Source organism: Musca autumnalis, unplaced genomic scaffold, assembly GCF_047663935.1.
Source record: "Musca autumnalis isolate F117 unplaced genomic scaffold, ASM4766393v1 scaffold_1, whole genome shotgun sequence".
Classification (NCBI taxonomy): Eukaryota; Metazoa; Arthropoda; class Insecta; order Diptera; family Muscidae; genus Musca; species Musca autumnalis.
Window position 1 is genome coordinate 187,313,960 of NW_027411644.1, and position 25,356 is coordinate 187,339,315.

At 36.8% G+C, this 25,356-nt stretch overlaps 3 protein-coding genes across 3 annotated transcripts; all 3 read left to right on the plus strand.

Annotated features, from left to right (window-relative positions):
• The first annotated feature begins 1,500 nt into the window (after positions 1-1,500).
• On the plus strand, positions 1,501-2,276 carry LOC141388834 (cuticle protein-like). Its single transcript, XM_073959255.1, has 3 exons — positions 1,501-1,512; positions 1,602-2,126; positions 2,193-2,276. The coding sequence occupies exons 1-3, from the start codon at positions 1,501-1,503 to the stop codon at positions 2,274-2,276; spliced, it is 621 nt and encodes a 206-aa protein (XP_073815356.1).
• Positions 2,277-7,109: 4,833 nt separating this feature from the next.
• LOC141388835 (larval cuticle protein A3A-like) lies at positions 7,110-7,982 on the plus strand. The gene is made up of 3 exons (XM_073959256.1): positions 7,110-7,235; positions 7,299-7,766; positions 7,899-7,982. The coding sequence occupies exons 1-3, from the start codon at positions 7,224-7,226 to the stop codon at positions 7,980-7,982; spliced, it is 564 nt and encodes a 187-aa protein (XP_073815357.1). The 5' UTR covers positions 7,110-7,223.
• An 11,638-nt stretch (positions 7,983-19,620) lies between these two features.
• LOC141388833 (larval cuticle protein A3A-like) lies at positions 19,621-20,326 on the plus strand. Its single transcript, XM_073959254.1, has 2 exons — positions 19,621-19,668; positions 19,742-20,326. The coding sequence occupies exons 1-2, from the start codon at positions 19,657-19,659 to the stop codon at positions 20,324-20,326; spliced, it is 597 nt and encodes a 198-aa protein (XP_073815355.1). The 5' UTR covers positions 19,621-19,656.
• The last annotated feature ends 5,030 nt before the right edge of the window (positions 20,327-25,356 follow it).

A 25,356-nucleotide genomic window follows, 5' to 3' on the forward strand; every position in this document is an offset into this window, starting at 1 on the left:
TGGCTGAATCAACTCCAAATTGTCTAAAACACATTTTGTCCAAACCTACTTGTGGTCTAAAACCATTATTTCGATGAGGCACATTTTGCCCGTTTGAAATTGGCTGAATCAACTCCAAATTGTCTAAAACACATTTTGTCCAAACCTACTTGTGGTCTAAAACCATTATTTCGATGAGGCACATTTTGCCCGTTTGAAATTGGGGGTATAAAAAATATAATTTTGTTATACAGAGTTATTTAAGCTTGGCGTGATACGGTTCTTACAATAAGTTTATTAGTTTCATAAAGAAATTTTGATTTGCCGAAAGCTAATTTCCAGCGGTAGTAGTGTAGGGTATCACATCACTTGTTTTTGTTTTTCTAAATTACGGGTGCCACCATAGTGGAATGATATGCACACCTGCCTTGCACGCTGAATGACCGGGTTCGATTGCCAAACCAGGCAGCATCAATTTTTTAACAATGGCAAAAATATCCCTCATCAATTACACCTTTTTCAGATGTAATTCGAAAATTCTATTTGTAATTCGTAACATTTTATTTGTAATTCGAGAATTCCATTTGTAATTCGAATTATTCCATTTGTAATTCGAAATATTCCATTTGTAATTCGAATTATTCCATTTGAAATTTTAATTATTCCATATGTAATTCGATTTATTCCATTTGTAATTCGAATTTCAAATGGAATAATTCGAATTACAAATAAAATAATTCGAATTCCAAATAGAATAATTCGAATTACAAATAGAATAATTCGAATTACAAATAGAATAATTCGAATTACAAATGGAATAATTGGAATTACAAATGGATTGTTACGAATTACAAGTAGAATTCTCGAATTACAAATGAAATGTTACGAATTACAACTAAAATGTTTCGAATTACATCTGAAAAAGGTGTAGTTTTGTACATTGTTACTTCTGAATATAAAGAAATTGTTTCTATAACCTTATTGGTTCTCGTATCCGTTAAAAGATAACCTTGCTCGTTTTCGCATAAGCATTAATTACACGCACATCTTACAGTAAAAACACCTTTAATAAATTGCTTTATAGGATCTTTTGATAATAAACCCCATGATGAAAATACATCCACCATTCGATAAACTAAACTTACCTTGCCTTGAGAACGCAGATATAAAATTGACTGCATAAAATGGAAAAGAATAAAAATGCAGCTCAATAATTTCTTACACATATTTTACAAAAAAAACTCTTATTTGGGCATTGATCTATGTGCATATCTAATGACTAACCATTTAATACCGTTAAGTTAATGGTAACAGAATTAGTATCTTAATATTCAATAAACGTTCCGCTCTTCAGTTTTTTCATTTACAACTACTACAATTTTGTGGCAGCTTGAGCGTCAATTGATTTAGCAAAGTGCTCATGTCTTTTCATATAAAAATCAAGTTGTGCTCAACAGAAAACACAGTTCATATCTACCTTTGGTATTTAGAGCATATCAATCCAACCTAAACCTTATCAAAATGGCATTCAAAGTAAGAATTAATCGAACAAGACAAAATGGATAAAAATCTAACAATATTCCATACATAATGTATATTAACATATTATTCTATTTTTCTAGTTCCTCACTTTGTTCGCTGCTCTGGTAGCTGTTGCCAGCGCCGGTGTTCTTCCAGCTAAATTCGAGGAATACGATCCCCATCCCCAATACTCTTACGGCTATGATGTTAAGGATGCAATTTCTGGTGATTCCAAGACCGCTGTTGAAACCCGTGATGGTGGTTTCGTTCAAGGTCAATACTCTTTGAATGATGCTGACGGTTACAGACGCATTGTTGACTACACTTCCGATCCCATCAATGGTTTCAACGCTGTTGTTCGTCGTGAACCTTTGGTAGCTGCTGTTGCCGCTCCCGTTGTAAAGGCTGCCGTAGCTGCTCCCGTCGTTGCTGCTCCCGCTCCAGTTGTTAAGGCTGCCGTTGCTGCTCCCTTCGCCTATGCCGCTGCTGCCCCTGTTGTCAAGGCTGCCTACGCTACCGCACCTTTCACATATGCTGCCCCAGCTGCCTATGCTGCCTCCCCTGTAGTCAAAACCGTTGCCCCAGCTCCCTTCACCTATGCCGCTGCTGCCCCAGTAGTTAAGGCTGCTTATGCCGCTGCTCCTTTCACTTATGCCAGCCCAGCTGCCTATGCCGCTGCTCCCGTCGTCAAGGCTGCCGTCCCCGCTCCAGTTGTTGCTGGCCCAGCTGTTGTAAAAACTTCTTTCGCATCTCCCCTTATCTCTTATGCTTATTAGATTAAATAAAAATGGCTGTGATTGTTAGTTGTTAAAGCTGAATAAAGTTATGTGATGAATTAATTTAATTAAAATGTTGGAAATTTTCATTTCTATGAAGTTGTTCGCGTAGAATCAGCAATGACTTCTGGTATACTTAGCATTTATATTAGTGACATGATGTTAGAAGCTGTAATTCCCATGAACAAACCAGAATAGACCAATGTAAACTTTACTCACATTAAAAAAGGATATTGGACCTCTTTCTCATAGCGGAGTCCGATTGGCTCAAAGGATAGGATAAAGGTCGGGGGGAGCTGACTATTTGATACCCTGAAACACGCAACATATATCCAAATTATCAAAATAATTAGCGAATTTATTTCAAATTCATATTCCGTCAAATTGTTTAATTATATATGTCATTTCGTTGGTAACACATCAAAATATTCGACGAAGGCCCTATATATTCATGATCACCATAAGATTCGAAGTCGAAATTACGATGTTCCACTGCCTGTCCGTCCACCGTCCGTCTGTCTGTTGAAATCAAGATACACCTTGCAATATTTAACACAGTTCTATATCATTTGGTAGAGAAGTTCCTATTACTCCAAGGGGGCTTGCCCCTCTAGAACGGCACCTCCCAATTTTCGGTATTTTCGTTGTTGGTAAGGATCCAAGGCCTGGCCGTACTGGCCGCGTTTTTACTTGTTTTTATAGGCTAGAGAGGGAAGGATAAATAATACGACCAAAAATGTGTCTCATCGACATAATGGGTTTTGACCACATACTTGGTCAAATTTTTTCGTGTCGATTTAGCACTGTGCGTCCGTCTATCTGGTTGGTGGTGCGCACAATAACTCTCGAATGGATCACCCGATTCGAACAAAATTTTGCACAAACATAGTTTAAGTACAAAGATGGACCATATTTGTCCACTATTTCGGGTACCTCCAGTAAAATGGTTTGAACGATAACTCGGGAAAGGAGTAATTTTTTCAGCAGGTTGTGCTTGTGATCCCCTTTACGATGGTAGAATTTTTTCGGGTGCAAGTCCATACAACCTGAGATAATGGTCTAAAAGCTCCAAGAAACTCTGATGACACCAACTAAAATGGCAAATTCGCAAGATTTATTATTTTATCCAGTCATTTAACAGTTTGGAATATGGACTATAACGGTCCTGTCCTTCGGGTACCTACAACACATTACAGAACTTTCAGATCCTACGTATTTTGAAGCAAACTCATGATACAAAAGCAATATATTTTTTATACGGCATAATTATTGTGTTTGCTTCCTTTTTGGTCAGATGCTGCAAAAAAACTGAATAATACTTTGAAAGCCTTGGAAGAACGAAACCTTAAGAATTACTTGGAGAAATTAGATCCAACTGAAAGATCTGATTACAGCTTGTGGAAAGCGACCAAAAATATGCAGGGACCCATTCAACGTGAAACGCTCATTCGTCTTCCTAATGGAAATTGGGCAAAAATACAAATGAAAAAATTAACACCTTTGCTACGTATCTAGAATCAGTAGTTACTCCAAACAGCGGCTCATCAGAAATAAGCGAACCGGTGATAAATAATTTTATTACAAAACCAATGCGTTTATCAATGCGGATGTTGAAAGGGTCATAAAGGACCTGAAGGCAAAAAAATCTACAGGAGTGGTACAAATGCTGCAAAAATGCTTAAAGAACTTCCATATTCTGTATTAAAAACGTTTTATTCACATTCAATAGTATATTTCCAACTGGATATTTTCCACTCTCCGGGAAGAAATCGCAAATAGTCATGATACTAAAACCTGGAAAATACCCAATACAAGTAAAATCTTACCGTCCAATAAGTCTTCTGTCTATATTATCACATTTGTTTGAATCAACCCTGTTATTGAAAATTACAAAATACATGCAATATAATACCCGATCACCAATTTGGTTTTCGAAAAACCATAGCACAATACAACAGGTGCATCGCATAGTCACTTACATCAGCGAAGCTTTCGAAAAGAAGCAGTACTGTACGGCTCTATACATAAATATTTCTCGAGCCTTCGATAGGGTATGGCATGAAGGACTTTTATACAAATTACTACCAAAAACACTCACAAAATATTTCGAAATTACCTAACAGTTCGCTCATTTGAAGTAAAAGACAAAGGAATACTTTCAACCCCTAAAAAGATAAAGGGTGGGGTTCCTCAGGGAAGCATACTTAGTCCCATACTTTACGTTATATTAACATCGGATATGCCTACAACAAAATGCACACAGACATCTACGTTCGCAGACGATACTGCATTCGTTAGTATCCACGCAGACCACGTAATTACAACTAACCAGTTACAATCGCATATAAGTTCTCTTGAAAATTGGCTGAAAAAATGGGGAATAGCGGTAAATGCGGCCAAATGTAGAAATACCACATTCACCAGATATACATCAGGTTCGAATATGGACTATATTGGATAAGTTCACTTTAAGACCTTCTCTGGGATCACTTCGATTTTTGATGAAGCAAGTTGCATTCGCTGTCTCAATTACGACGATAAAATTTTTTAAGGGCAAGTCCATACTTCTTGAGAAAACAGCCCGAAATGTGTAAAAAACCCCTATGGCACCCTATGTAGTGGCTGGAGAGCACGATAACTCTCGAACTGATCAACCGATTTGGTCCAAAATTTGGCCTTCGTCATATTTTGTCCAAACTTAGTTTCAGTTCGAAGGCAATACCGGTCCACAATATCCGGTACTTCCCCCAATATTTAAAAATGCCACTAAAATGATATGTCCGATATCTTTATTATTAGTTTAACTCCTAAAATGGCTCATATTGGTTCGCTCTTTATGATACCTCCCCCACAAAAGTTCAACATTTGTGTCTAAGTGCAGTTTAGGATCTATTCGAAGATCCTTTGGAAATGTATGCATGACGATGCTGTTGTGGTCCTGTTTACAGCGATATTATGTTTTCCATGGACAAGTCCATGCTTCCTGGCATGTTCTTCCAAAAGTTATACGTGCGCACTAGGGTTATGATGATATTTTGATGAGTTTTTACCTAAGATTACCTAAAATCTTAATTATAAACTGATTCGATAAAAAAGCTTCAGCAAAAAAAGCTTTTAAAGTTTTTATTTTTCAGAACATTTGAACATTTTTTGAAGTCACTGAAAACAAGGTATAGGGGCACACGACATAACTAAAATGACATAACCTTTTGTTTCGCACTAATTTTATCGTCGTATTATACCATATATATCATGTTATATTATATTTAAATTTATTTCATATAAAGGGTGTTTTTTTTAAGCCCCATAGAACTTGAAATTGTAAAAAATAACACAAAAAATTAAAATGTAATAAAATTTTTTTTATTCGAAAGATCAATACGTGACATTAACATTTGAAAATGATTTCGGGCATATGGGCACCGCGGCTGTTCTTGACGAAGTGCATTCTGGACGTCCAATTTTTGGCCACTTTTTCGAGCACTGCTGGCCGTATGTCACGAATAACACGAACAATGCTGGCCTCCAAGGCATCAATTGTTGCTGGTTTATCAGCATAAACCAGTGACTTCATGTAGCCCCACAGGAAATAATCGAGAGGTGTCAAATCGCACAACCTTGGAGGCCAATTGGCAGGTCCACTTCTCGAAATCAACTTATCGCCAAATTTTGATTTCAATAAGTCGATGGTTGCGTTCGTCGTATGGCACGTAGCGCCATCCTGTTGAAACCACATCTCCTCCGGATCAATGTCATTCATATTTTCAAACAAAAAATCATTGATCATGGTGCGGTAACGATCTCCATTGACCGTAACGCGAGCTCCGGCCTCATTTTTGAAGAAATAAGGTCCGATGATGCCACCAGCGTAAAAACCGCACCATACGGTGCATTTTTCTGGATGTAATGGAGTCTGTAGGGTCTCTTGTGGATTGGTCTCACTCCATATGCGGCAATTTTGCTTATTAACAAACCCGTTAAGCCAAAAATGCGCCTCATCGCTGTAAGCCATACAAATGACGAAGTCGTCTATAAGTTGCGCGAATCGACGACTGATTTTCAAAGTAAATTTGGATAATTTCGTAGCGTTGTTCAAGCGTCAGAGTATACCGAAACAAATAAAAAAAGTTTCATCAAAATTTAATTTTTTGTGTTACTTTTTACAATTTAAAGTTCTATCTAGCTTAAAAAACACCCTTTATTATAAAAAATAAAAGGAGTTTGCGCGGGACCTTTTTTTAAATTTAAGTTGAATAAAAATTATACTAGTCATTAATAGGTAAAAAACCATCCATTCGTGCAACAGGAGTCATTTTTGAGAAATAATGTCAAAAAGTCACAACCCTAGTGAGCATCATCTTAGCGAAAAAGTAGACCGATATTGTCTATCCTGGAACTTAAACTAAGTTTGGATAAATTATTACGAGACCCAAAATTTTAACCAAATCGGTTTATCCCTTCGAGAGTTATCGTGCGCTCAAACTAGCCAAACAGGCAGACGGACGGACATGGCTAAATCAACTCCAAATTGTCTGAAACGGATTTCGTCCAAATATACCATTATTTCTATGAGGCATATTCTGGTCGTATTAAAGTGTATATTACCTGAATATTTTTGTGTACCAATTTATTAATTTCAACAAATCGATAAGCTATTTGTAAGGAAATGTCATTCCCCCTGCATGTTCCATTTTTTTGTTTCCCACTGAAGAATTCATTCATTGTTTTGTTGGATTTAATTTTCCTCTTGAATTAATATTCAATTCACGTTCAGAAGCACCGGTTCAATGTTACACTTTTATGTTATTATAAACATAGGCGATGACTATTTCTGTTTTGTTTTTATTTTCTTAATGTTTATTGAATATAAAAGACAATGCGTGTTTTACAATCCGTACAGTTCAATTCCACTTTTGGTCAAGAGAACCCAATCTAAGCTTTATTAAAATGGCATTCAAAGTGAGTCTTAATTATCTTATATCTTGTAAAACGGTTTCTAATATTATTTCTTTTTTCATTTAGTTCGTCACTTTGTTCGCTGCTCTCGTAGCTGTTGCCAGCGCCGGTGTTGTTCCAGCTACTCCCTTGGCCGCTGTTGCTAAATTCGAAGAATACGATCCCCATCCCCAATACTCTTACGGTTATGATGTTAAGGATGCCATCTCTGGTGACTCCAAGACCGCTGTTGAAACCCGTGATGGTGGTTTCGTTCAAGGCCAATACTCCTTGAATGATGCTGATGGTTACAGACGCATTGTTGACTACACCTCTGACCCCATCAACGGTTTCAACGCTGTTGTCCGTCGTGAACCTTTGGTAGCTGCCGCTCCCGTTGTTAAGGCTGCCGTTGCTGCTCCCGTAGTCAAGGCTGCCTATGCTACCGCTCCCTTCACCTATGCTGCCCCAGCTGCCTATGCCGCTGCCCCTGTGGTCAAGACTGTTGCCCCTGCTCCCTTCACCTATGCTGCTGCTGCCCCTGTTGTCAAGGCTGCCTACGCCACAGCTCCCTTCACCTATGCCGCCCCAGCTGCCTATGCTGCTGCCCCAGTAGTCAAGACTGTTGCCCCCGCCCATTTCGGTTATGCTGCCCCAGCTGCCTACGCCGCTGCTCCCGTCGTCAAGGCTGCCGTTCCCGCTCCCGTTGTTGCTGGCCCAGCTGTCGTCAAAACTTCTTTCGCTTCTCCCCTCATCTCGTATGCTTATTAGATAAATTCGGAATTACTGTGATTGTTAATTGTTATAGATGAATAAATAAGTAAATGTGATTAGTTAATGAAATTTAATTATGCGATGTTGTATTTGACCAACTTGATGATTTTATTCTTGTTGAAAAACGACAAACGAAATATTTTCAGGCGTAACAATTTTGAAGTCAAACTTGGATTTAAGGTGTCTGAGTTTGCTGCACTTCTACATTGAAACCAATTTTTATTTTTGTTTTGCTTATATCCTTTTTGCGCACGTAAAGGGGCAAAATGAATGTCTCCCCGCGCTAAGTCGATCTGGCTTTGTTTGTCCATCCATCCGTCTATCCATCTAAACATTGTAATCACGACAAAATTTTGGGTGGAGATACGAGTCCCAGAGAGGAAGAATGTGATGATCGGATAATATTCAGGAGTATGAGTGGTCAAAAACATCTGTTGGAAGAAGTCAACGTTTTATTCTTATACGAATGTCTCCTCTTGTATAACGGGAAAAGCCTGATAATGAAAGAATAAAATGTCACCTTTATAACGATGCAAAGTAGGTTGGCATATGTGTTTACACGATTGTGTTGTCTGAATAGATGTTAATCTATCACATTTTTCGTTTTTTTTTTTTAATTTTAATCTAATGATTCCCAAAGAAGGGATGGGTGGGCGGCACTTCAACAAAATTGACCAATATTAATGAAGACATTCTGAGCTTTAAATTGGTTCCCATTGCGTTACCGATAGCATATATTAGAGATATAAAAAAGATGCTCAGCTACCACAATATGTGGAATTTTATTTACATGATGGATGTATCTTCTTCTGGTCGACATTATGCAGGGCAATTACCTGTAAGTATAACGTGTGAGCTTTAAATCAATACGAAATTGTTGCTGATGATGGCAAAATGTCAAAAGACCGTAATGACTAATATCTATGCTCCTTTTTATACTGTAGTATGAAAGGTATATTAAGTTTGTTTTTCCGTTTGTTAAGCATTGATATAATAATTTACGACCCTATAAAATATATATATTCTTGATAAGGATAAAATTCTGAGTCGACATAACCATGTCTGTCTGTGATAATCACTCTAGCGTCCTCAATAATTGAGATAGAACGCCGTATTTTTGCAACCGACTGTATTTGTTACGTTTTGATATAAACCTATATAGCGATACCTCCCGATTTTCGGTATTTTTAGGATTTCCAAATCCAAATCCTACCAAAGTACCAGTAATTTAACATTGTCAACATAGATCCATGTTTTGGTATAGGCCCCACATCATGGTACCTCCCGATGTTCAGTATTTTGAGGATTTTTACCGAACTACAAGTAATATACCATTTGAGGTTTCTAGCAGTCACATCACCAACAAAAAAATTGTGAATTCAGGTCTAAGTTTTCGTATAGTCTCCATATAGGTATTAGTCTCCATTAGGTATTTTGGGAATTTTAACTACCTTTTGACCGAACTGCCTTTTCTTTGACATTTAAGGTTCCCAGTGTTCACAAAACTAATTTTGAGAATTTCAACTACATTTTGACCGAAATGATAGGAAATAAAATGAAAATAACAGTTCGTATTTGAGATTTGAGGTTCCCAGAAGACTAATCGTCTGCACCAAAAATTGTAAACATAGGTCCATGTTTTGGTATAGCCTCCACATAACGGTACCTCCCAACATTCGTTATTTTGGAGATTTTAGCTACAGTTTTTAACCAAGTTAGCCATTTGAGGTTCCTAGCTGTCAAAATACCTCTCCACTGAAATTTGTCAATAATGGTCTATGTTTTGGTATAGCCCCAATTTAACGTACCTCCCGATTTTAAGTATTTCGTGAATTTTAGCTACTCTTTGACCGAACTTCGTGTTATTTATTTAGGTGTTTTGACCGAAACATATGTAATTGAACATTTGATGTTTCCAGTGGTCACAAAAATTCTCCACCAAAAATAGTGAACAAAATTTTACTGATCGCTACCAATATCATGATTTCATCCCGGCGAAGGGAATTATCAATTGGCTTTTCAGCTTTTTGAAAGGATGTTTTTTTTTTATCGAAAAACGAGCTCTTTAAATAAATGAGACAACAGAACAAAAATATTTGCAAACAACTATCAGCACGTAACAACTAAGAACTCATCGAGTTTTGTAAGTTGAAAAGAACATCACCACAGTTGCCTGTGAGTAATTGTTGTTGGAATTTGTTTTAAACTCCCCTGCGCGTGCCATTCGCTGTTTTTGTTTGGTTGAAGTTTCAATCTCATTTGATTGTTTTTAAGTCTGGAGTATTACCCCAATGCACAGTGCGAAATATGACAACTTTAGTGGATCTTTACTCATAATTTTGGATGCAAAGGACGTAAGATACTAAAATGTTCCAAAAATGTTTCTTATATTTGTGGGTCGTATGTGGATAAATATGGATCACATAGACCCGCGGCTTCCTATAGCCCCCATGTATCAGTGGTGACCATTTTTACATATTTGGTTCATTTTTCAACCGATATTGCTGCAAATTGGTATATTGGGGTTTCAGTGAATGGATAAGATCTTTACAAAATATTGTCAATATCTGTTCGCGTTTTGGTATAGTCACCATTGAACGACACCGGTCAATGGGACAAATTGTAAATGTTATAGACACGTTTTCCAATGTATTTGGTTGTGTTTTGGCATTTTATGTTCTTCGTAGATAAAAAACCTCTGTACGAAATATTAGCATCGTAGATACGCGTTTTTGGTATAGCCCCCTTATGAGGTGTTCCCTCATATTAGGTGTTTTAAATGTTGAAGACAAAAATTGCAACCGATTTTGATGCAAATGTAAATTTTAAGATGTTAGCAAATAAAAATCCCCCTCGCATAAAATCTGTCAACATAGGTCCATTTCTGGGTGAATCCCCAGAACCGTACACATCCATCAAGGAGTAAAATGTCAATAATTTTTATACCCTCCACCATAGTATGGAGGGTATATTAAGTTTGTTTTTCCGTTTGTAACGCATTGAAATACTCATTTGCGACCCTATAAAGTATATATATTCTTGATCAGCGTAAAATTCTGAGTCGATTTGTGCACGTCCGTCCGTCCGTCCGTCTGTGGTAATCACTCTAGCATCCACAAAAATGGAGATAGAACGCTGAGATTTTGGGAAAATGCGTCTTTTGTTTGCAGGCAGGTCAAGTTCGATGATGGGCTATATCGGTCCACGTTTTGGTATAGCCCCCATATAACGGTACCCCCCGATTTACGGTATTTTGACGTTTTTAGCTACATTTTCAGACTGATGTAGCTATAATTTGACATTGAGGGTTCTTAAGTGTCAATAAACTTATATAACAAAAGTTGTGGACATAGGGCCACGTTTTGGTATAGCCCCCATATAACGGTACCCCCCGATTTACGGTATTTTGCCGTTTTTAGCTACATTTTCAGACCGATTTAGCTATAATTGGACATTTAGGGTTCTTAAGTGTCAATAAACTTATATAACAAAAATTGTGGACATAGGTCCACGTTTTGGTATAGCCCCCATATAACGGTACCCCCCGATTTACGGTATTTTGCCGTTTTTAGCTACATTTTCAGACCGATTTAGGTATAATTTGACATTTAGGGTTCTTAAGTGTCAATAAACTTACAAAACAAAAGTTGTGGACATAGGTCCACGTTTTGGTATAGCCCCCATATAACGGTACCCCCGATTTACGGTATTTTGACGTTTTTAGCTACATTTTCAGACCGATGTAGCTATAATTTGACATTTAGGGTTCTTAAGTGTCAATAAACTTATATAACGAAAGTTGTGGACATAGGTCCACGTTTTAGTATAGCCCCCAAATAACGGTACCCCCCGATTTACGATATTTTTACGTTTTTAGCTACATTTTCAGACCGATTTATCTATACTGTGACATTTAGGGTTCCTAAGTGTCAATAAACTTATATAACGAAAGTTGTGGAAGTAGATCAATGTTTTGGAATAGCCCCCATATAACGTTACCTCCCGATTTCAGGTATTTTGACGATTTAAGTCGCATTTCTAGACCGAATTAGCTATAATTTGATATTTAGGGTTCTTAGTGACCAAAAAACTTATATTCGAAAAAATTATGAACATAGATACATGTTTTGGTATAGCTCCATATAACGGTACCTCCTGATTTTCGGTATTTTGAGATTCTTATCTACAAGTTTTAACCGAAGTAGCTGTAATTTGAACATTTGAATTTGAAGTTCTTATTGGTCACCACACCTCTCCATCAAAATTGTCTGAAATTTTGGGAAAATGCGTCTTTTGTTTGCAGGCAGGTCAAGTCCGATGATGGGCTATATCGGTCCACGTTTTGGTATAGCCCCCATATAACGGTAGCCCCGATTTACGGTATTTTGACGTTTTTAGCTACATTTTCAGACCGATTTAGCTATAATTCGACATTTAGGGTTCTTAAATGTCAATAAACTTATATAACTAGTGGACATAGGTCCATGTTTTGGAATAGCCCCCATATAATGTTACCGCCCGATTTCAGGTATTTTGACGTTTAAATTCACATTTCTAGACCGAATTAGCTATAATTTTTTATTTATGGTTCTTAGTGACCAAAAAACTTATATTCGAAATAATTATGAACGTAGGTCCATGTTTTGGTATAGCCCCATATAACAGTACCTCCGTATAACGGATTTCGGTATCCCCATATAACGGATTTTCGGTATTTTGAGAATTTTACCTACAAGTTTTAACCGAATTATCTGTAATTTGAACATTTGACATTTGATATTTTTAGTGGTCACCACACCTCTCCACCAAAAATTGTCAAGAAAGGTCGATGTATTGATAAAGCTCCCATATAAAAGTACCTCCCGATTTTCAGTAATTTGATGATTTTAGCTACAATATTAAACCGAACTAGCAGTAATTTGACATTTGAAGTTCTTAGTGGACACAACATATCTCCATACCAAATTGTCAACATAGGTCCATGTTCAGATATAGCTCCAAAATAACGGTACCTCCCAATTTTCAGTAATTGGCAATTTTAGCTACAATTTTAACTGAACTAACTGCAATTTGACATTTGAAGGTTGTAGTGGTCACCACACATCTGCATCAACAATTTTCAAGATAGCCCCAATATAACGATACTTCCCGATTTTCGGTACTTTGAGGATTTTACTTAAAATGTTTACCACGTAGGTTCACGTTTTGGTATAGCCCCAAAACAAACCTCCCGATTTTCCGTACCTTAGCTTTATTTTTTGGACGAACTTTCTGTAATTTGAAATTTAAAAGCCAACAAAAATTCTGCAACAAAAATTGTTCATTTAAGTTCATATTTTCGTATAGCCCACATACCTCCGAACTAGCTGTTAATGACATTTGAAGTTCCCACGTTATGTACCGATTTTCGGTATTTTGAAGATTCTAGCTACAATTTTTAACCCAATTAGGAGTTATTTGACATTAAAGGCTACCATCAAAAACTGTCCATGTTTTATTATAAGCCCTATATAACGGTACCTCCCAATTTCTCGCCCACCAAAAATTGTCAACATACATAGTTAGATATAGGCACTATAAAAAAGGGCCTCCCGAATGAAGCATTTTATGTACATTATCTGATATTTTAACGTCAGATTTAAATTTGGGGACAGGAATGAAAACTAGTTATTCCATTTTAGTTCAGAATATTTTATGGTGGAGGGTATGAAAAGTTCGGACCGGCCGAACTTAACGCTTTTTTACTTGTTTGTTTTCATTTGTATCTATAATGTTTATTGGTCTATTTAGCAGGTCTGTACCATTAATTTTATTAATAATGTCTTTCAGATCAGGCTGGAACTGCATTTCAATTTTTAGCGTATATTGGTATTTGCACCGCAACATCCAAAAATGTTGCACTATATACATCACCAACACTTACAAGTCAAAACTATGAAAAATTGCGATATGATTTTTAGATTCACTTTTGGCAGTTTTGTTGAGATGTGTTTTATTTTATTGTTGTAAAATAATTCAGCTAAACCTCGGGTTTTGTTGTTTTTAAATTTTAAAACAACAAGTTTTATTTAAAGTGGGATGTAGTTAAAATTGATTTAATTTCGGGAAAGGCAAAGGAAAGTAGTGACTTGGTTTACATATGCGGCTACGAGATTTTTAAATGTTTCTGATGAATTCGCATTTAAACGAATTCATCGGTTACGTTTATTCTTGAGCTCTGGCCGTCATAAAATTGGGGAAGAGTTCTTTGTTTCAATACAAAGAACTAAGAGAACTGATGAGTCCAAAGTGGCGTTGGACGAAACTAGTATTCTTTGCCTTTCCCGAAATTAAATCAATTTTAACTACATCCCACTTTAAATAAAACTTGTTGTTTTAAAATTTAAAAACAACAAAACCCGAGATTTAACTGAATTATTTTACAACAATAAGATATGATTTTTATTTTAACAGGAATCATCATTTGTTAGAATTAGTGAGTCCATTTCCTCAAAACACAGTCAACAATGGCGTTCATTGCCCACGGTGCTCTTGAAACAATTTTAAATGGAAGGTGCTTACACCTCGGAAGTTTTTGTGGATTCTGAAACTACAAAGTTCATGGATGAGAAAAATCAAAAAACAAAAAAATAAATCGCGATTTTCACGATTTTGCTTAGAAGCCGCAAGTCCTATCAAAAAGGGACTAAAGAAAATGTTGTAGCTATGAAAATTCTCTACAAGATTGACCTTTATGGTATTTTCGGCGGTTTCACCGTTTTTGAGATATAGAAGTTCAAATTGGGACAATTCAAATTCAATTCAATTCTGTATCGCCCCCTTATAAAACAATGTCATGACTGCAAATTCCCAACTTAAACTTATATATCTAAAAAAATGTTACAACGTAGGTTAAGTTACTTATGCCAGTCTTGTAGAGAATTTTCACAGCTTTAAGATTTTCTCAGGTCCCATATCGATAAGACTTACCGTATTCAAGCAAAATCGCGAAACCCTAACAAAAAACCTAAAAATGTAAACTGAGATTCATTATCTCAAAAATGGTACAGGCTGGGAACAAATGATAAACGTCAATCCTATAGAGAATTTTCACAGCTACTACATTTTCTTTAGCTCCATTTCGATTGGACTTGCGGTTTCCAAGCAAAATCGTGAAAACCAAAAAAACACCTAAAAATGTGAATTTTGACCGCGATTTATCGGATCGGATTTTCAAACCCCGCTCCGCCGCAATTCAACAAAATATATAGCTTATTTTCACCAGGGGACATCACTGTACAGAAGATTTATTGATATATAATTTATTTGGGCCCTTAGGTCCCAAATAAAGGCCTAGAGTGGGAGACACAACCACTATTGCAAAATTCATTTTCAAACCGATAAGTTCGCAAGAAAATCAACAAAATATATAACTTAATTTGACCACGGGTCCTCCTTGTACATTCTCTGAAATTTTCAGGAATATCGGTTCAGTAGTTTGGGATATATAAGATATAGCCGAACAGGTCCGCGTTACTGGGCCCTGTTTTATGTTACCTTTCATTAAATCATCAATTATATTTTTTTTTGCATCGCTAATTAGTGACTATAAATAAAAAATCTTCAGCAATATTGGTTTCGATATGCAATGTTAACATACCGCCAAAAACTGAAGACTTGAGGCATACATTTATTTCATCTGCTGCAATAGTATAACTGATTTGCTTCTTAAATTATTCAAGAATCGATCTAAAGCTTCTAGAGAATTTGTTTTGTGCCATCGTACATTCGTTTCAAATGATAACTTCTATTTAATATTACATGTTTGTCCTTCATTCAAGTGGATGCCCAGTGATGAAACTATATCTATCGTTATGTTGCCTTCTAATTTAAACATTTGCCTTCCAAAAGCCCAGAGCTTCGTTATAAATAACATCTGGTATTTCCAATGATTCGTAACATATTTAAGAAAGTGGGAGTGGTTGGGTCTTATGATTCGTAAGTTTTACATATATAGCGCATTTTACAAAATAGGGCGCAGGTCATAACCCGCACCTCTGAAATTTAACATAATTTGTAGCCTTTTTCCACCAAGGGCCATCCCAATACATCATCTGTAAATGATGTGGAAATCATTTTAGTAGTTTTGGAGATATAACATATTTAAAAAAGTGGTCGTGGTCGGGTCTTAAGGCCACAAATAAGTGCCTCGGGTCGGAGACACAACCACCATTATCTATCGAATTTATTTTCAAACCCCGCTCCGCCTAAGTTCCACAAAATATATAGCTTGTTTTCATCAGGGGATATGCAGCCTATTTTCACCAGGATTATCTCGGTACATTGGAAGTTCTGAGTTGGTAGTTCGGAATTAATTCAATCTTTCGTTTAAGCTTAAATAGCGTTTTTAAAAAATCGGGGTACCTCCCCTACCCCACCCCACCGAAATTCAACAAAATATATAGCCTATGGTTTTGGATATATAACATATTTAAAAAGTGGGCGTGCTAAAATATTGTGTTTAAAAAAGTAGGGCATTGGGGAGGTAAACTGCCACTTCCGAAATTCAAAAAAATATATAGCCTATTTTCAACACGGTTTTGAGTCTATACGGAACATACAAACAAACATACTAACTTACACCCATTGTCTTTTATATATAAGATTTAAAAAAGTGGACGTGGTCGGGTCTTTGGGCTCTAAACCATTAACTAGGTTCGGAGACACAAAAGGGCATGGGGAGGTACCCCGCCGCCTCCGAAATTAAGCAAAATATATACCCTATTTTCACCACGGTTGCTCCCAGTAGCACGGTGCTCTTGAATCAAATTTAAATGGAAGGTGCTTACACCTGGCAAGTTTTTGCGGATTCTGCAACTACAATGTTCATAGATGAGAAAAATCAAAAAACAAAAAAAATCGCCGGAGCACTTTTTAAATAAATCGCGATTCAAGTTGACATTTTTAGGGGTTGTTTAGGTTTTCACGATTTTGCTTCGAAACTGCATGTCCTATCAAAATGAGACTGAAGAAAATGTTATAGCCATGAAAATTCTTTACAAGATTGACCTTTACGGTATTCTCGTAGGTTTAACCATTTTTGAGATATTGAAGTTCAAATTGGGACACTGCACTGACTGTATCGCCTCCTTATAAAACAATGTCATGACGGGTGCGCCTTAACTAACTTTTTATGAAAACCGCTGGCACAGGGGAAGTTTTTGTGAATTCTGAAACAGCAATGTTCATAGATGAGAAAAATCCAAAAACAAGAAAAAATCGCTGTAGGGTTTCTTAAATAAATCGCGATCAAAATTCACATTTTTAGGTGTTTTTTAGGTTTTCACGATTTTGCTTGGAAACCGCAAGTCCAATCGAAATGAAGGTAAAGAAAATGTTGTAGCTGTGAAAATTCTCTACAGGATTGACGTTTATGATTTGTTCTCAGGCTGTACCATTTTTGAGATAAAGAAGCTCAGTTTACATTTTTAGGTTTTTTTGCTAGGGTTTCGCGATTTTGCTTGAATACCGTTAGTCTTATCGATATGGGACCTGAGAAAATCTTATAGCTGTGAAAATTCTCTGCAAGACTGGCTTATGTAATTTTTCCTAGGTTGTACCATTTTTTTTTAGATATATAAGTTTAAGTTGGGAAATTGCAGTCATGACATTGTTTTATAAGGAGGCGATACAGAATTGAATTAAATTTGAATTATCCCAATTTCAACTTATATATCTCAAAAGTTGTAAAACCTACGAAAATATCAGTAAGGTCAGTCTTGTAGAGAATTTTGATAGCTACAAAATTTTCTTTATTCCCATTTTGATAAGACTTGCGGTTTCCAAGCAAAATTGCAAAAACCCAAACAACCACAAAAAGTGTCAACTTGAATCGCGATTTATTTAAAAAGCGCTCCGGCGATTTTTTTTTGTTTTTTAATTTTTCTCATCTATGAACATTATAGTTTCAGAATCCGCAAAAACTTCCCAGGTGTAAGCACCATCCATTTAAATTTGATTCAAGAGCACCGTGGTAGATTATCTGAAATTTTCTGGAAAATCGGTTAAGCAGTTTTTAATATATAAGCTATTTAAAAAAGTGGGCGTGGTCGGGTCTTCAGGCCCCAAATCAGTACCTTAGGTCGGAGACACAACAACCATTGTCTCGCAAATTAATTTTCTCTCCGATACGTTCGTCAGGTTTGTTAAAATAGCGTTATATATGGCTTGTTTGAAAGGCAAACTTCGACCCTCTCTACGAAAGAAAAAAATAGAGAAAAGAATAATAGAAAATCAAAGAAAGTTTTTTCTCCTTAGTTACCATTACAATGTCACTTTACGAAGTGATCTGGAAAGCACATAGGTGTTTTCGTCTTCCATGGACTCCAACAAAACCGAATTGGTGCATAACAACCCCTGCAAATTTTGTACTACAGTGTTATTTTCATACAATCAACATTTTTCTCAAAATAATTTTGTTTTGTATTTATGGATCATAAGAAAGAAAAACAAATGTTTTATATTACACTGTGCGACACGAAAACTATTAACATTATTCTGATACCGCAGCGGGATAGAAGACCGAAAATAAGAATACAGGTGTCCCGGCGTTTTTCCCTATCACTTCAACTTTCGGGGTTATGGGCCCCCAAAGACCTGAATCGGAAAAAAACTTTAAAAATCGAATATTTTTAAAAGCTTTTGACTATTTTCACATTTATGAACCGGTCATAGACATTTCGTATGTTCCAGAAAGTTGTTTGCTGATATATTTGCTACATTATTGTGGTCCATTGTTTTCTCTAATTTTGAACGGTTTAGTATCTATGGAGCACGGACCGAGAAAAGGGGATAAAAATCGAATATGATTTGCTATTTTGACCATTAAGAACCAATTCTACAGAGTTCAATTGTGATCGGTTTGATATCTGTAGACTAAAATCCGAGAAAAAATGAAAAGAGCAATTTGACCTTGACGATGTTGACCTTGAAGGTGATGTTGAATGGATTTTATGTGTTCACAATTATTATTCTATAAGACGAGAGCTAAAGTTTTTCTTCCACGAGTAAACCCAAATTCTTAGCGGTTTTGAAGATATGTACCTGACAAAATGATCCCTTTTGACATCAAGACCTCAGGTCTTTGGGGCCCATAACCGCGAAAGTTGAAGTGATAGGGAAAAACGCCGGGACAAGTATATTCTTCTTTTTGGTCTTCTATCACGTTGCGGTGTCAGAATATGGTAAATAAACCATGACTCAAAAAATTACACACAGTATTATCAATTAATAAGAACAAAATGATAAGTTTATATTATCAAATTATATGAAAACGGAAATTAATTCTGAATTCCAACTCGTAATTAGATTTATAGACCACAATAAGTACGACACATTCTAATTTGAAGCTGTCAATAGACCTTCTGACGTAAATTTGAAATTTTTATTTGATTAGTCATCATCCGTCACATAAATAGGTAACAATTATTCGCTTAGACAATGTTAATATTCAATTAACGTCTAGAAGCAGAGCTTCAACGTTGCACTTTTATTTTACACTTTTTATTTTATAGCTGAGGCTTTTGTTTTATACTCACTGTCGTATAAAAGACAATGCGTGCTTGACAAACGACTCAGTTCAAATCCATTTTTGGTATTTCGAGCATATCAACAAAATTAAAACATTATTAAAATGGCTTTCAAAGTAAGGATTAAAGAATAAATTAAGCAATGGATCATAAATAATTGGCATAAATTCGTTTCTTGTACTTTTCTAGTTCATCACTTTGTTTGCTGCTGTAGTAGCTGTTGCCAGCGCTGGTGTCGTTCCAGCTGCTCCCTTGGCTACTGTTGTTAAAGCCGAAGAATACGATCCCCATCCCCAATACTCTTACGGTTATGATGTTAAGGATGCCATCTCTGGTGACTCCAAGACCGCTGTGGAAACCCGTGATGGTGGTTTCGTTCAAGGTCAATACTCTTTGAATGATGCTGATGGTTACAGACGCATTGTTGACTACACCTCTGACCCCATCAACGGTTTCAACGCTGTTGTCCGCCGTGAACCTTTGGTTGCTGCTACTCCCGTTGTCAAGGCTGCCGTAGCCGCTCCCGTCGTTGCCGCCCCTGCACCAGTTGTCAAGGCTGCTTATGCTACCGCTCCCTTCACTTATGCTGCCCCCGCTGCCTATGCTGCTGCTCCAGTAGTCAAGACTGTTGCCCCCGCCCACTTCGGTTATGCTGCCCCAGCTGCTTATGCCGCTGCCCCAGTAGTTAAGGCTGCCGTCGCTGCCCCCGTTGTTGCTGGACCAGCTGTCGTCAAAACTACCTTCGCATCTCCCCTTATCTCGTATGCTTATTAGGTGAAATCGAACTGATTGTGATTGTTATTTGTTAAAGCTGAATAAAGATATGTGATGTTATATTTAAATTGAAATTGTAAATTTGTTTTTTTTACCAAAATTTTCTTGGAAACTCCTAAATATACACAACCAAAATCTTTTCCCCAAAAATTATGTTTCAGAATTTTGTGACCCTTCTTGGACGAATGAATTTGCCGACAAAATTTGGTTTACAGCTCAAGCGTGTTGCGAAGAAAATACATGAAGGAAAGGACCTACATAGTCCATTTTGAAAGTGGATCTTATTTTGGGAGTCATTCCAGTCGACAGTTATCACGCCCACCAATCATATCTTTTGGTCACCATATAATTTATAGCTTTGGTAAAAATTTCCAAAAGATCCTCGAACATTATTTAAACTGCACGTAAACATTAATGTTGAACTTTTGTGAAGGAGGTACCCTAAGGAGTGGACTGATATGGTCCATTTGACATTTAAACTTACATTGGACAAAGCATTTTGAGGTCCAAAGTTTGGACCTAGTAGATTACTCCCTTCATGTTGGCGAAAATTTTTGAACTTTTGTTGGTTAGTTATCGGAAGGAGTGGAGCGATACGAACTATCTTCAAAATTTATCTAAGATTCGCAGATATATTACGATATACAGGGAGTGAAATGGTATGGTTTATCTTCGAACTTGATCTGAGTTCGACCAAAATATTTCGACGGCCAAATCCATTAGACTGTTATCATGCGCTGAAGACAGCAGACTGACGGCACATTTTGGTTGCACACGCAGAGAAAATTTTTTTTTTCGCGTTTTGTTGCAACAGTGGTATCTATTTTTGTTCCAACAACTTATTTGTTTTTTTTAAGCATTGTAATTGAAAATCCAAAAATACCATCTTTTGCTCCAGACTTATAAAACAACAACTTGCGAAATTCCGCAATATTGTAAAAATCATTAACAATACCGATGGTAGGAACTATCATAATCTAGAATTTTTACAAAAACTATTGTCATCCAGGGAAACTGTTACTGAAGTTTTTGATTTGATTAAATATAACTCTCAAATACACTTTCCACATAACATTGGTATAAATGTCATGTACGAGTATTTATGAGTACAACGCATGGTCAAGTTTTGCTGCTTTTACTGACAACAAAGACAAAATGAACTAGTAAGAAAATGCTATAGTCGGGCAGGGCCGACCATGTGATAACCTACACCACTACCCCTGCAATTAGCTACTAGCACATCAAAATTCCTTTATTTAACAAATAAACTTATTGTAAGAAATAACTGTGGATTCTACCGTGCCCTAAGATTCCAATTATAAAGGAGTTGTTCATAGTTGAAATACTCAGGAAATGTTGCCAACATTACTGAGGGATATTTTGCCACCATTAAAAATTGTATGTTGTCTGGCCGGAAAAATTCATATTCAATTATACGTCAGGAGCCTATGGCCTTCACATTCACCAAAAATAAATATTAATAAAAAACATTAACGACAACTACACCGAGTACATTTTGCTAACCGGTGGCTAAGCGACCCCATGCTGCCTCCACGTAATTTGCAATAATGCCAGAACTAGGACTTGCTCTATCATGATAGAGACAATTTTTAGAACGGGAGAAACTGTGGTCCTCTACAAAAAACCCACCATATGTATGTTAGGGAGTAGGTCCGTTATCTAGCAGACACATTATCGCAATGTGCATCATATGTAGGCTACTTTGCCGGTATACGAGGGGCACTAAAAAACCTTCTGGCCTAGGCAACACGCAGTGTCGCTAGGCGTCATTTAACATTTTTTGGAAAGTTTGACAGTTTTTAGCCTAAGCGTACTCAGGACAGTTTGACATACGACCATGTGTGGTGTTGTTTACAGCGACTTTAAAAAATCACTATGCAAAAAAAATGGAATTTACTTGTGAACATGGCTTAATGAATTCAATCGTGGCCGACACTCGCAAAAAATCGAAGATAGTGAGGGACGCCCAAAATCGGCCGTTGTGCCAGAAAATAATTAAGTCGTGCGTGAAAGGATAATGCAAGATCGCCATTTTATATACCGTGAGATAGAGGCATCCTTGGGCATTTCTTTCACCAACTAAGATTTGATATTGCATGAACACCTGGCCGCAAAAATGGACTCATCTCGCTGGATCCAGCAAAATTGGTCAATCGCTCAAAAAAGGCTCTTGTGGATTTGGGCAAAAAAAATGTGTAGAAACGATCGTGGTGCTTCAAACGGCATTTATAAAATCGTCACAGACAACGAATTTTGGATCTATGCTTAGGAGCCCGACTCAAAACAGGAATCGACCATTTGGGTCTTCGAAATCGAGCCCAATCCAAAGAAAGTTGCTCATGGAAGAAGACCGTGTGGCGACTATACGGCTTGAGGTATGTAGGACAGTTAATTCTGAGTGTTAAACTACAATTTGTTTGCCTGAAGTCTCCTGAGACATTCGAAAAACGAACAAAAGAAATCGAATCGTTCTGCATCATGACAATGCGAGCTCTCAGACATCGATTCAAACCACCGCCTGCTTGACTGGACAAAACGTGGAAATGATGGCTCATGCGCCGTACAGTCCTTACTAGGGATGCAATAACTTAATTTGGTTGCAGCACACCAAGAAAAAAAGGAGTGGTCAACGATTTTCGTCGCCAGAAGATACTGTAAAAACGTTCAAAAACCATGTTTTGGAGGTGTCTCAATCAAGCCATTGAAAACAAACCAACACATGCAACCATGTGACCAACCTATCCTTAGTACGCTTAGGCTAAAAACTGTCAAACTTTCCAAAAAAAAAAATCAAATGACGCCTGGCGACACTGCGCACAGTGTCAAGACCGTGTCCAAAAATGGTCAAAATCAAGTACTTCGAATACAAATTTATTGATGAGAATTGATAGTAAACATTTCAATTTGGAGGAATTTGAATTAGATAATTGTTGGAAATATGCCTTTTGGTCCTTATTTTACTAAAATAACTTATATTATGCTCCAATAATTTAATATTTAAAGTAGTTTATCGTTCTAAAAAATGGTTTTGCCGTAGCTTTGGATGTAAGAAACATGGATCTAATTTTGTTTGGAAGTGAATAGTGATCACATGGTGTTTACAGCTACCCAAGTCTGTGGTACTTAGTACACCGCTTTTGTGAACCAAATTTTAAAATTTGGGAAAAAATTGTATAACAGTGTATATCGATATTATTTGCTGTATGGGTTGTGAAGAGTGAGTACTTCAAATGTATAAAGGTTCCAGCTGCAGAGGTTGTAGACGTTTTTGACCATTAATTGGTTAAACACATTTTTAAAGAAAAATTCTTATATTTAAAGACAAGAGCTTGATGTATTCAATAAGTTCACAAAAAATATGAAGACTGAACGTCAAATTTCAGTCATTTCGGGTGGATATTGAGGCCACAACCTTCAAAATACCTATACCGACAGATTTCAGGTGGAAAGCTATAAACCCCCAACGAAGACTAAATACCAATTTTCAGCAATTTTGGTGTGATTATGAGGCTAAAACCTTCAAAATGCTGAAAATCGGTAGGTACTGTCCTATGGTGGGTATATGAAGGCGTGGACCTATACCGACAAATTTCAAGGTGAAAATTGTATAGCCCCAACGAAGACTAAATACCAAATTTCAGCAATTTCGGTGTAATAAAATCTTCAAAATACCGAAAAGCGGGAGGTACCGTTCTATGGGGGCTATATCAAAACGTGGACCTACACCCATAATTCTCTGTTGGAACATTTTATACCTCTGGCGAAGACTAAACACCAAATTTCAGTCATTTCGGTTGGTCATTGTGACTAAAATTTACAAAACACAAAGATTATGGCAATGTCGTGCTTTGATATTGTTAAAGTTACGAAGTTTTTCGGCAATTTACACACACACGACCCGAACGCAACGAAAGAGCACACAAATGTTTTGATTTGTTTTTGTTTTGCAGCATGCGTGCATACAACGTTACTAACACACTGTCAAAAGTTGCAAATATTGAGAATTTTGTGTGCCTCTTCTTGGTCGGCTATGTTCTATTGGGGCTATATAAAAACGTGGACCGACCATCCTAGTTTTTTGACTATTGATCTATAACTGCGATCTCTAGCGTATTTTTGATTACACTACAAACAAATAACTGTATATATAGTTGTAGCTCTGTTATCTGATCTCGTACATCAACATAATTGGCATCAATAGAAGGTCGAGAGATCGTCTTCCAAATATAACTCACCTGGGCGAAATGTGTCTTCCAGAAACAAAGATGTAAGCTGTATATTAAAAATTTTCACAATTTTCACACAAAAGTTGTAGTCCGATCGGACTATTATTGCGGCCTACAGAGCAGCTACAAAATCGGATACAAATTATGTTTTTGGTCCATTTCACACGCTAAATTTTTCAAGATCATCACCAATTAAAATAGCGATCTATTCTGATATGAAACCGACCTCCATACCAAATTTCGAGGCGATCGGTCCATAATTGAGGCCTGGAGTTTGATTACAATTTATAATGGACAGACGGGCGGACACACATCTCAAAATCACTTTATCTCGTCGAGATATGAAGATTGGTGTACCACATTGAGGCTCTCCGACGAATATTTCGCGGTGTTAAATGAATTTTTGCCAAAACAAACTTATAATAAATACCCTTTCCACATAGTGGTGTAGGGTATAACTACTCCTCTGCGCTCATCAAAGCATCCACCACAACATAAGGAATACGTAAAGGTAGGAACAGCTTGGCTTGCTTTCCAAATGTCAGATTATAAGGGGAAACGCCGGCGAAATTGCAAAGAGGCTCTGGAGACTCTGGAAAGAAGAAACAAATAAAAACAAGATTCTCATGGTGTACATACAAGAAAAAAACAGAGATAAATTCGTTCTATAATACAAACAAAACTCAACAAAATTGTTTTTTCACCACGGCATCGAATACCAAGCGACGAGAATAAGATTGTTGAAGAAAAAAGAATAATATTGTCCAGTTGACAAGAACTATT